Source organism: Halichoerus grypus, chromosome 6 (assembly GCF_964656455.1).
Source record: "Halichoerus grypus chromosome 6, mHalGry1.hap1.1, whole genome shotgun sequence".
NCBI classification, from domain to species: domain Eukaryota; kingdom Metazoa; phylum Chordata; class Mammalia; order Carnivora; family Phocidae; genus Halichoerus; species Halichoerus grypus.
In genome coordinates this window covers 77,222,971-77,235,362 of record NC_135717.1, presented here as the reverse complement: position 1 = coordinate 77,235,362, position 12,392 = coordinate 77,222,971, and the positions used below count along the sequence as shown (strand labels likewise).

The following is a 12,392-nucleotide window of genomic DNA, read 5'->3' as shown; positions in this document are numbered from 1 at the left end:
GGGAAGTGATGGCCATTCTACCCTCAGGACCACTGGCCACCTTGGCCAGTGACCTCCCCTGAATTTCCATCTTTACCAAAAAGGAAGGACCCAAAAGGAGCAAGGGAGCCAGCTGCTGGAGCTGGAGGAAACCACGTTTAGTTCAAACCCTTCATTTGACAGAGGCAGCTGACATCACCCGGCTTTCGTGCCACACAGCAAATTAATGACAGGGCCGGGCCAGAACTCAGCCTCCTGACTCCAGGGCTGCCTGTCTGCAGTCTGATTTCTTTGAGGTTTAGTCTAAGGCTGGCGCTAATGGCGTGGCCGAACTAGGGGATCTCTGGCGATACACGTGGGGATCATTTGTCCCCAGGATGGTGCAGTTCCTGCCTATGGTTTGGTGTGATTATTAATAGTTCCCTGACCACTGGGTGACACTAAAGAAGAGAAAGGACTTGAATCTGTGGAATCCTTGGCCTTTAGGTCGGAAAGGACCTCCGTTCACCACAAAATCGCTCCAAGAGGTTCTGCAGGCTTGGGGCTGTTATGGAGATCCATTCTTGACTTTCTCCCACTGCAGTGGAGTGTGGTGGAATAAATGAAGGTACCCCAGTATCTGAGTAACCCCCCAAATCAGAGGCAGTCCCCACTGGCTTACCAGTTGCCCAAAGTCCTCAGGCACAGAATGGCCACAGAAATACGGGGTCGCTGAGTCTGGAACTGCAAAGAGCTCCTCAAATGTGAGGCATTATTTTTTTTATCATGTCTAATCATCTTATTTTATAAATAAGAGAAACTGACATCCAGAGAGGGGAAAGAGTCATGGAGCAAGTTCATAGCGAAGCATGAACTAGAGCCCGGGTCTCCTGGGCCTCGCTCTCTCTTCTGCATGCCCTGGCTGTTGGCGTTCACGCGGGGCAGCCAGGCCTGGGCAGTGGTGGGGAGAGGGGAGCAGTCCCCTCAGCATCCCATTTCAGCCCATTAAACCAGGTGAGTAGCTTCAGGTGCCAGTGCAGAGCGGCTGTTGTCTCCCCCAGGTTCTCCAGGAGGGAGTGATGGCTGGAGTGGGAGGACGAGAGCCTCCCTGGGCTCCTGAGAGGCCCACCTGGGAACCACTGCCAGAGACACAGCCCCCTCTGCCCAGGGAGGTGGGAAGCTGTCAGGGGAGACTTTGCTGAGAGCCACAGACCACAGGAAGGCTGTGGGGGCCCTTTGCTAATGCCCTGGGACAGAATTTGGGGTCAGCCCCTGGGAGATGGTCAGTCTGGGCCCAGGGGACCCAGATGCCCTCATTCCTGTGACCGGCCCTCCCTGCTCTGCAGCCATCAGCTCCAGGAGGGAATCTGGGTTTGGGGACGTACATGCCGTGGCTTCTCCTTTCCCCGAGCCTGGGCTAGCCTGCCCACACGACCGTCCCACCTCCCGTCTCCCATGGCCGTGTTCAGCTTGGGACAGCGGGGAAGCGCAGTTCTGCCTCTAAATGGATTCAGTAAAATGATCCAAGTAAGAAGAAATTCAACTTCTTTGAATTTCAGTTTCCTTAGCCATAAAATCGGGGATACTTTGCAGGATTCAGTGCAGGACAAATAAAATAATGTACTAAGTGCTAAGAAAAGTGTTTGGCACAGATGAAGAACTTAATAGGTGCTATCTGCTAGTATTAGTATTATTATTGCTACTACTATTATTATTAACTCTAGCCAGCATTTCCTCATTCAGTCTCATTATCATCCACCTAGTCAACCAAGCTGGAAACCTGATTTCTTCTCCTCTACTCTCTACAGCTGAGTTATTAATCATCTTAGTTATTACCAAGTCTTACTGATTTTGTTTCCTAAATATTTCTTATAACTGTCCCTACTTTTAAAAAAAATCTCGACTCCCCCTGCCTCGGATCAGGTCATCATCTTTTCCCACCTGGACCACGGCCACGGTTCCCAGCGGCATCCCCATTGCTCATCCTATCTTTCCTGCACAACCCACGCCCCTTCAGCTGCCAGGGATGCATGGAAAATGAAGATCTGACCATGGCCCTTCCTGCCCGAATCACCGAGACTCCCTATTGTCCACAGAGTCCAGCCTCGGCTTTCTCTAGCCACATCTCTCTAGCTCTTCACTGAAGTTCCAGCAACACCAAGTGGCTTGTATTCTACCTCCCTCCTTCCCATCCAGCTACACACCATTGCTGCTTCTGGCCTTTATATCTTACACCCTCTTTTTTTGCCCTGAACACCTGCCTCCTCCCATTTTGTCAACCCTTACCAGTCCTTTGTGAGCCAGCTCAGGCTGGAAGCCTTCTCTACACTTCCCATTTGCTTTAGGTGTGCTGGAATATCCCATGCTGTCAATGACTACCCTGACCACTTCTTGTAATTAGTCTCCCCCAACGTGTACTGTGAGATCCCTGGGGGCAGGACTAGATCTTACTCGCCTTTGTGTCTCCCCACACAGAGAGCTCAGTCCATGTTTACTGAGTGAATGAATGCAAGCATACATGAATGAAGTGGCCCCAAAGTTGGCATGTGGAAAAGAGTTTGGGGAAGAGCAGCTCATCTCCAAAGGATAGGAAAGATGGACATGCTTTCTGGATATATGAAGCTGAATGAGGCGCATTCATCGGACATCTCCCAGGGAAAGAAGGCTAAGAGGGAAGGGAAAGCGCTGGGGAGGATGATGTTTTTCAGGAATCCGAAATTAGGTGTAGCTGTCTTTTTAGCTGCCGTTACTGTGTTTGGCCTGGGAACGACAGAGGCATCTGACAGGTGACAGACGTTCACACATAGGCTGGGCATTTCACCACAGAACAGAGCCCCTCACCCTATCAGGGTCTGAGATTTATGGATTTTCTGTCAAGCCACAGTTTCTCAGCCTCTGGGCATGCTGGGTGAGCTCCTATGCACACAGCAGGGAATAAAACTTGAGGAACTCACAACCCTGGGGAAGTGCTATGGGCAGGAAATATGAAAGCATCAAAAAGAATTCTGGACAGATCTATGATGGAGCCATAAATAGCAAAAAAGAGAAGCTGGGATACACCTAACCTTTGAGGCTGATGGGAGTGAAGAGTAAGCTCCTCCCTTGGCACGTTCCCTGGGCCTGCTGTCCAACAGAAAATGACACTGTGGAGCATGGGTGGCTCTGACCCAAAGTGACAACTTCTATATTCCCACAATAAACACACAGAACATGAATTTTTCCCCGTTACTCTCTTGGTTGAGGAAAGAGACAGGAGGTGGTGGGATTCGAATCCAGAACTATTTGGTTCCAACTCTATGTTCTTTGCACTTTGCCATATGGGATAAGATGTTCATGGCAGCCTAAATGGTGGGAGTGCCATGTCAGTCTTTTGAGCCCTTAAGTTGATTGTGCAGTTCTAGCTGTGCTGAGAAAAGACATGGTTGGCATTACCTATCAGCCTGGTGGCAGGAAGTGAGAACAAATCTCTCGAAGGAGCTGTAGCTTCTTTCACTGGGTGTGTCTTCCATAGACTCATGCTTGGACACAGCTGGATGGGACCTGCAGCTTCCGTCATGGGGCCACGGACAATATGCAGTCTTCTAGACCAGTGGTCTTATTGTTGCTCAGCATCGCTAAGCTGGGAACACCCACCACCTCTCTTGAGCGTCTGTTTCAGCTCCTGTCAGCCTCCGTGTGTTCTTTCTACCTTGACTTTCACCTAGATAGTTAGTGCCTTCCGTCTTGGTCCTTAGACTTGCAGAGAAATTCTCAGATTTTGGCTTATAACGGTTGGGTCTCCCGCCCTTTCTCTTGCCTCTTTATGTCCTTCCTGATGTGCCCTTAGTTAACTTGTCCTTACCCGGCTGCATGGTTTGGTCTGTGCTAGCTGGCTCAGAGCCACGGCACCTGTCTGCACTGCCCAGCCCCTGGGGAACATTACCAACAGTGCTCTGCCTGCCACCTCCCCGCTGAGGTTTTAAGACCACAGTCTGCACATGCAGTTTTTATTTGTGTACTTTTCTCAAGGCTCTAAGTTGTTGGAAGGCATTACTCATAACTCAATTTGGGGAATATCTATCTAGATACTCAAGGTTGAGTTAAATATACCAAGTATTTGTAACTGCCTCTCTCACTATCCTAATTATAAGAGGGAGGGGGATGCCAAGCCTTTGAAACCTGAAATCAAGTATTCAACAAAATGCTGGGGAGACCCACCAATCTGTGCAGCCAGGCAACTTTACATGTCGAAGTGTTGCTACAACCTGCTGGCTGCAAATGATAAATTTAGCCTGAAAGATGGCTCAACGTTCCAAAGCCTAGGAAGCAAGCTGACTGCTTTGCACAGGGAGAAGGAGGCACACGTCTGAATAGAGCAGGAGCTAGGAGGAGCAAGCTGCCAATTTGTCCACAGTCTGGAGACATCACTCCTAACCCTGCACCCTCTGCCTCCACCCCCACCCCCCAGCGCTGCCCCTGCCCTGCCCCGCCCTGCCCTGCCCAGCAGAACAAAGAACTGTCTTCACAGTTCAATTCAGTTGAACCCAAGTGAAGCCTGGTATTTAGAGGTCTTTGATGTGACACCTCCCATGTTTAGTTTTACACACCCAGGGGCGTAGGCTCTAACTGGTGTCAACTGTTGGTTTTAAAACCCGAGAGAATTGAAGAGGGCTAATGCTCTCCAATAGTTGGGGTGTCTTTAGGAGGACAGGCACCTTCTTCTCTGATTAGCACACTTCTCATTCAAAAGGAAGCAATTAGAGTCCTGTCTGCCAGGACATAAGAAATGTTTGTGGGCTAACAGTGTTTGAGGGAAGGATGAACTTACCAGAGGCAAACAACCTGTGCCTTTATGGGAGAGCCTTCAGCCTAGAATTTTTTGCCTTGGGCCTACCTTTTGAAAGGTTTGGAAGAAGCCAGTTGTGGGTGTCAGCTGGATTGGGTACGGAGACTAGGAAATTCTTAAAGATGCTGACGAAGGTTTCTCTCACTTTGCGATTACCTCCATGCCTGGCTTTCTAAATAGGGAAACTGAGCAATGTGTGTCTTTTCGTAAGTCCAGGGACTACAAATTCTATTAACGGCACTGTCTTCTCCGGCTTTACAATTAAAAGGTCGCTTTGCCCATAAATGCAGGGGCAAGAACACTACTATCGTGGGTTACACTGACGTCTTTGTCTTAGAGAGCTCATGACACTTCCTTTGGAAGGGGCAAGTGTTACTGCTTTCATTTTACTGATAAAAGGTGAGAAGGTGAGAAGAGAGTAAAGTGACCACAGATACATAAGCGGCAATGTAAGACTCAATACTTAGGTCACAGTGGATGACAAATGATGGCAGATGAACTTCCCTCCAGCAGCTGCAGGCCTCATCCCAACGGCCGGGGGACTGAGACAGAGCAAATGACACGGAGGGGGCAGGAAGGAACTCATTACTTCTAGAGTGTGTGGCACAGAGGAACTATCTTCCATAAATTGCTTCCATCTAAGGACCCTGTGGGGTGGGTATTCCTTTCATTTTACAAATGAAAACATTTCATCTCGGAGATGTTCACTTGTGCAGGAACCAAAGGCAAGTCTGTCTGACAAAGGCTATGTGTTCTGTCCCCTACACCAGGCAGAACTGACTTCCATAACTTCTTCAAGGTTGAGATCCACTGCATCGGATGACACTGGCTTAGGAAAATTATCTCAGGGTTCCATCTGAAATTCAATTAGCTTAAAACTGCTGCTTGGGAGCCAGTGACCCCTAGGAGTGGCATCTGTGATGGTCTCAGAATTTGGGGTGTAGAGTGGGAAAAAGAAAAGTGAATTTATCTATGAAATCTAATTTGGGGTGCCTTAGATAACCCTTTTTATCTCTTTCTTGGCCTCTCTAGAGAAAGCTCTTTGTACAAAGAAGCTCTCCTCTGCTTTGCCACATAGAAGGGATAAGCACTCAATCACCAAGCGTCCTTTCAAAGGGTGACTTAGTCTTTGGTTGAAATGAATTGGGCCTGTCACTTTTAAAGTGATTCATTCCAGTAAAGGATGGAGAATTTATTACTTTTCAAAACAGATCACTGTGGCGTTGACCTAAAAAGGCCCCAGTGAAGCCTGCCGTGCAGGTCTGACCATGCTGGGCTCAGGCTCTTCCTTCTGTCACACAGCGCAGCGCGCCTTTGCACGGGGGGGACCGCAGCTGAGGTCTCTATTCTGGTTATTCAGTGCTGAGGTTCAAAAATAAGTATTTCAGAAATTAGCCATTTTCTACCCCCAGATATATTAGCAACATTTAAAATGGAATTCATTTCTCCCTAGTTCAAGAAGCTACTCTAAACATGTAATTAGGAGCAAAGAAAGGTTTTTAAAGAAAAGGTTGGCAAGCAGTTAAGTGTACCATTGATTTGGCTCCAGTTTTAGTACGTGTGTTGCAGAAGTGAGCACCATCACTGATGTCGGGATAACAGATCCACGTGTGTGTCTCTCCTTGCCCCATTCTCCTTATAAGAATGTGGAGATATTACATGTGCAATTATTAATGTCAAGTATTTTGTTAGAGCATCACATGGGTTTACATCTGTGTGAGACGATGGAGGAGATGACAAAAAAAAATGACAGAAGTCGTTCCTTCCTAAATGTAGGAGGGTAACAGCAGACTCCTCAGCCTAGTGGACAGCACATCACGAAGGGTCAGTAAGAGTCCAATCCTTTCCTGCCCACCTTTTCTCCGTAGAAGAGAAAGCACGCTCCTGCGGGAGGTGCGGGAGGTGGTATGCCGAGAACACCGCTGATGGCGTGCCTGCACGAAGGCCCAAAGCTTGAAGCCCAAGTCAGAAGCTGCGAGGAAACCTACTTTTCCCATGCCTCCTGGATGACCTATAAAATGAGAATAAAACCTGTCTTCCGTGCAGTAAGCTACAGATTTTTTTATGATCTAAGAATAAAAAGAGTTATAGAAACACAAAGCTTTATTTATTACTAATACTCAGCAGGGACTAATTCCCATATGGACACTTTGAGGCCTTAACAACTTGGCAAGGGCTCTTCTGTCTCCCTCCAAGATTAAGCTCCTCATCTCTGGGAACATAAAAACCAATCTGCTATGTAGCTTGAAGAGTCCTTATCCATCAGGCCCCTAAACAGTCTACTACCTCTCTTCAGAGGCTAAGAAAAAGCTTTAAAATCTTCTGTGACCTTCCTCTCAGCATGTTTGGCTGAAAATGACAAAATGTTCATTTGGAAGCACAGGCAGGCGTATTCTGCTGGTCAGGTCCAAAAGAAATAACAGGAGCTGGGATAAATGAAGTGTTACTGGAAATCTGGGCCACCTGTGGACTCCTAGAACAACTATCCTCTAGAAACTAGCTATAAATACCTTTAGAAATAATTTCCCTTCAAAGGCCCAGGGAAAACATGCCAACTGGATTTTTACAAATGAAAGGTTTACTTTGTCTGGTCAAAGAAAACCTTGACTTCCAAAGGCTCGAAGGCTTGAAGGCTCGAAGGCTCGGGCAGGGCTGGGTAGGTTAGTCTGTGGGGTGACACTGCCACCTGGTGGCTAACACGCACTATGGCATGAGGAGCTCAGCAACAGGGAAACCACTCCCGCGCTCAAAGAATAACCAGAGCTATTAATAAAAAAGAAACCAAGTTTCCAGGAACAGCCCTTCCTACTGAGAGGCTAATTCTTGTAGAAGTGGCCCCATACATGCAAGGAAAAAATAATTTAAGCTTGGGATTTACTGTGTGATATGAGCAAAAGACTTTTTCTATCCACTGGATTCTTAGTACCAAGTGTACTGAAGGATAGGATTAAAAAAAACCATCTTGACTGAAGAAAATTCTGAAACATTTTACTTCATATTATATATACTTTTTTTTAAAAAAAAAAAGGCAGAAACATTTAGGGTAACGCCATTGACGTGAAAGAGCCTTGAGCCACAGGACCTTGAAAATCAGTCTTAAAATGTTTTGCTTTACATCGTCTTTTTCATGGCTGCTTGTGTCATGCTGAAGAGATAAGCTTCATAGATGATATTTAAGAAGTTGTCATCGTTCTGGAAAACAAAATCAAAAGACCCAAGGGAATGTGATTTGGTTGGCAGAAACCAAAGGAGCTGAACTGGCGTGCTGACCCTGGACACTCATCTCTACCTGTCTGCTCCAACGGCTGGTAGTTCTTCACTGCATGTGTGAATTTTTTTTTTAAGATTTTATTTATTCATTTGAGAGAGAGAGAGAGAATGAGTGGAGGACAGCGGCAGAGGGAGAAGTAGACTCCCCGCTGAGCCAGGAGTGTGCTGTGGCGCTCCATCCCAGGACCCTGGGATCATGAGCTGAAGGCAGACGCTTAACCATCTGAGCCACCCAGGCGCCCTGCATGTGTGAATGTTAAGTGGGACTGGAGGCAAGTGCCAGAGTCAGCTGCTGGTTTCCAACAGTCAATAGAAGCAGCAAGTGCTCATTACATACAGTCCAGATGGGTGGCCCAACCACATGGCAGAATGGAATGAGGTTCACTCAAGAAAAGCCTGGGTCTGTTGTGTGAAAAGACACAGGTCCTAACAGAAGGCTGGATTGGGAGGCAATGATCCAGATCAGGGGTTCTCGAAGTTTGGTTAGGAGATTGCTGGTGCTTCTTAAGGGTCCACCGAAGTCTCCCACAATGTGTATACTTTGCTTTTGGCATTAGTTAAGATTTATTTGCAATATGCTGCATTTATATCATCAAAACCAGCATAATTCTCCCATTAGTTACAGAAAGTTTTTGGTCTTGGCAAGCAGGCAGCCGTGAGACTGGTAGTCTCTGGGCTCCTCTGCCTGGCTAAGGGCTGAGGGAGAATCACGGGTCTAAACAGTGGTGCTCTTGGTTTTTAATTCTAGAGACTTCTCCCTCCCACTCAAATCCTTTAAAGCTTTAGCAATTCACCCACATTTCACATTCCCCCTTCATTCCCTCTTGGCACCCCACGCACAGAGCTAGCATTATTCTCATGCAATGAAAGACAGCGATGTTATCCCAGTTTTTCCTTATCCCACAAAGTCCCTGTGCGTGAGATTGTGTCCTACCAACAGGCGAAGGCTAAAAACAGATTGCATGAGTGACTTCCAAGAGTTCACCAGGAAGACGATGTCTACAACACTGGGAAAAGTAAAGCGAATGCAGAGAGTGGAGGGAACATAAATGTAATTTTCTACCTAGCAATAGACAGGGCCTGCTCTAGACTTTCAGAGTCTTGGCTCCTATACAAAGATCTATGGAACCATGTTTTTTAAATGGAATGAACCAGAGGATTTTTTCTTTATTGCTCATAGAAAAATGAAGCTTAAGATGTCCTAAGTCCTCACAAACTTATCACGAATGGGTTGACAAGGTGGGAAATACTTTTATCCTAATTGTTCATGAATTAGTATGGCCACCCATTTGTGGTTGATCTTTACTGGACTGCTAATCTGCTTTCACACTCAGACGCTCGTTTCCAGCCCCCTCTCCTTCCCTTCTCTCTAAAATACGTGACCTTTAAAAAATGTTTTTAATAATAGAGACCACTGTCTTTTCAACCAGGATGAGACAAGTGCAAAGTGCTAGCCAGCACTCTGAAAGTCAGCTAAAGCTTAAGTGAAGTTCTACAAAAATTTTCTTAAAGATTGTATCTAAAGGACACCTAGCTTTGTTCACTGAGGTGCCTGAAGTCTGTCTGGTTGGAAGTGCCCCACTTTTCAAGGCCTCGCATCTATTTTAAGGGTGTGCTTCGCTAGGTGGACGGCCAACTGGCCTCCCGGGGCCTGGCCCTCCCACTCCCGTCACTACCGCGGCCCCCAGTCCGGCGCAGGGGAAGGAGCATTCTGCAGCCAGACTGGGGTTGAAGCCTAGCTCTGCTATTTACTAGCTGTGACCTCAGGCCCGTCACTTAGCCTCAGTTTCTCTGTCTCTAAAACAGAAAAAAAAAAAAAAATAGGGTTGTTGTATAAGGATAAAATGAATTAATGTAGGTAAAGCATTTAAAACAGCGCCTGGCACAAAGGTCTCCGCAAGCGTCAGCTGTTACGTTGTGATCACCTCCCAGAGCCGAGTGAGACACATGGCTGACAGAGAAGTCCTGTCAGTCTATCCTGTCCTAATTAGCAGGTTTCAGAATTATTTGTAAAATATGCCCTTCGTAGTCACAGTCATGACTCCTTCCCTGTTCCCTCCTCCTTCAGCAGTCCGCCGGAGCTGTCCCCGAAATGCCGCCGCTTGCTCAACGTGGCTCTGACCTCTATTGCCCAACGGTGAGCTGTCTGGGTGCCGCGCGGCACCCGGACTCCTCCCAGGGGCTGCTAAGGATACAGCGCATGCTTCTTTCTTTTCTGGCAGGTGACAGCCTGGAGGACTCAGGCAGTCCTCCATGTTACAAAATCCTTCATGTCGTGACACACCCAAAGCCACAGCTAGTCTTCCGAATCTCCTCCAGTTAACCAAGCACAGAAACCATGGGCCTAGTTTAGGTCGAACTGTTACGTGGTCTCCTTATTCTTGGGGAGTACTTAGCAGGCGTTAGCTAACTGACGCTTCCTCTCCTACAGCCCACAGGTCGGCAGAGCTGGCAAGGGCAAGAAGGGAGACGACACGGCCCTCCTACCTGAATGAGGTACAGCAGTGCTTCCTGAAGTTGTGGCTTGGTAAGTGGGCTGCTGGTGATCACGGGGGGCTCCGGGGTCCGCAGAGGCAGGAGGAGGCTGGCGGAAGTGGTAGCTGGTTCTTGGCTTCCCAGGGGCAAGAGCCCAGCATCCCTCTCCTTCGGTGGGGCACAGGTGGGTTGGGTGAACACCATGGGGGACATGAGCAGAGAAGGAGCCCATGTGGCAGGGACGCGCGGAGGCGAGGTGCCCTGCTCACGGCAAATACACACAGAGGGCAGTGGTAAGTAGCGGCTCACCGAACACCGAGGGAGAGGGAGAGAGACGCCCGTCACTCGCAAGCGTGGAGAGAAGTGAGGCTCAATAGGAACTGTTGCCAGTTCTCTTGGTGGGCAAAGCCTGTGGGAGCCTGATTCCTGTTCGCTTCTCCACTTGCACCTGCTGGGGGCACACACACATTTCCTCCACATGGAGGAAGCTTCCCAGCCTCTCTCTGCCTGCTCACTGACTTCTCACTGGGATGGAGGCAAGCTTATCGGGGTCACCCATCTTGGGTCCCCCTTCCTGAGAGGATCTGCCCGCTTGCAGACAGCATACACTCCTGGCGTCTCCGGCTCAAGTTTTGGGTGCAGGGAGGGCTGGTCCTGCTCAGCACTGCCAGTGACTTGACTGTCCTCACGAGTATGTCTACCTCGCTTGGCTACAGACCTAAAACCAAGTTTTCCAATAGCCTTTCCAGTTATGCAAGTGACATTCTGATCTTCGTCTGACTCCTACGGCTAGCTCTCATTTGTTTCTAATGCAGGCGAGAAAAAAGAATGTTACTTATCAGCCTTCTAATGCCCCAAAAGAACTCACAAGAAGGGGGACATAAGGCCCACAGTCTAGAAGCTGCTGTGATTTCACTCCCTCAGTATCTTTGTGGGCAGAAGGAAGCTTGGAGGAAGGTAGGTTGCTTGTTTCCTTTAAGTGTCCCTATCTGCCGTTTGGAGCCGTTTGGAGCCGAGGAGCTAGAACGGATGCCACCCCAGTGGGGGTCCCAGCACCCGCCGTGAGGAAGAGCGCATGGTCCACACATGTGGGTGCTCAAGAGAAATGGGAATTGTGTCCGCAGAAGCCGATGTCAAACTACTAACACCGGTTTTCCCAGTGTCCCATCTAGTGTCCTAGTTTCCCTGGTGTCCCATGCCACCAAGAGAAAAAAAGCAGGTATGAAAGAGGGGACAACACGCACTGAAATGGGGATGCGGGAGGCTAACAACCGTTCCTCTGTGACTGTAATAAATAATGAACAAGAACGCTGGGACTCAGGCTCTCACATACACAAAGACTTATGCTACATGCCCAATATCTTTGTTTTCAAAAAAGTGAAGGCTTGTTGAGGACCTGTTGTAAGCTACTTGCCAAAACATGACAAAAGGGCCAATGATGACATCTGTAATAAACAGGGAGAATGTCCTAATTATTAAACCCAATGCCTTTTCAATGCATTTGTACCAATCCAAATGGGAAAAAAAAATCAGATCTCCAGATGTTCCTCATAGGCCATGAAATAGCTGTGGTTTCATAGCTGTTCCAAGTTACTGATACATAGAGAGTCACCTTCGTTGAGGGACAGAGTGTTTCTAAAAGTCACAGTATTTTCCCCTGACTGGTACTCTGTGTGTGTGGTGGGGGGTGGGGGGCGGGGAGTCAGGTGGCATACTTACTTACCCCTCTCTCAATCTTCATTAAGCTACAGTGGTGATAGAAATAAAAACAGCCTGTACCTTTGAGGAGTTGATGTGTTTTTCCTGTTGACTTCAAGCACCCCCGGGACCATGGGCCCTGCAGAGGTGTGAGTATGTGAGCCTC

General features: G+C 48.1%; 1 protein-coding gene across 2 annotated transcripts in view; it reads right to left on the bottom strand.

The window, feature by feature from the left end:
- Positions 1 to 6,868: 6,868 nt before the first annotated feature.
- Positions 6,869 to 12,392, bottom strand: part of DCP1B (decapping mRNA 1B) — a 56,381-nt gene continuing 50,857 nt past the window's right edge. Inside the window, exons 8-9 of one of the 2 annotated variants that reach the window (XM_036103045.2) lie at positions 10,541 to 10,789; positions 6,869 to 7,975 (exon numbers count right to left, since the gene is read on the bottom strand). In XM_036103045.2, the coding sequence (XP_035958938.1) occupies positions 7,895 to 7,975; positions 10,541 to 10,789 (330 nt within the window). In that variant the 3' untranslated portion in view covers positions 6,869 to 7,894. Of the gene's footprint in view, positions 7,976 to 10,540; positions 10,790 to 11,961; positions 12,366 to 12,392 lie in introns of those variants that run through there. The other variant, XM_036103046.2, reaches the window with a different exon arrangement.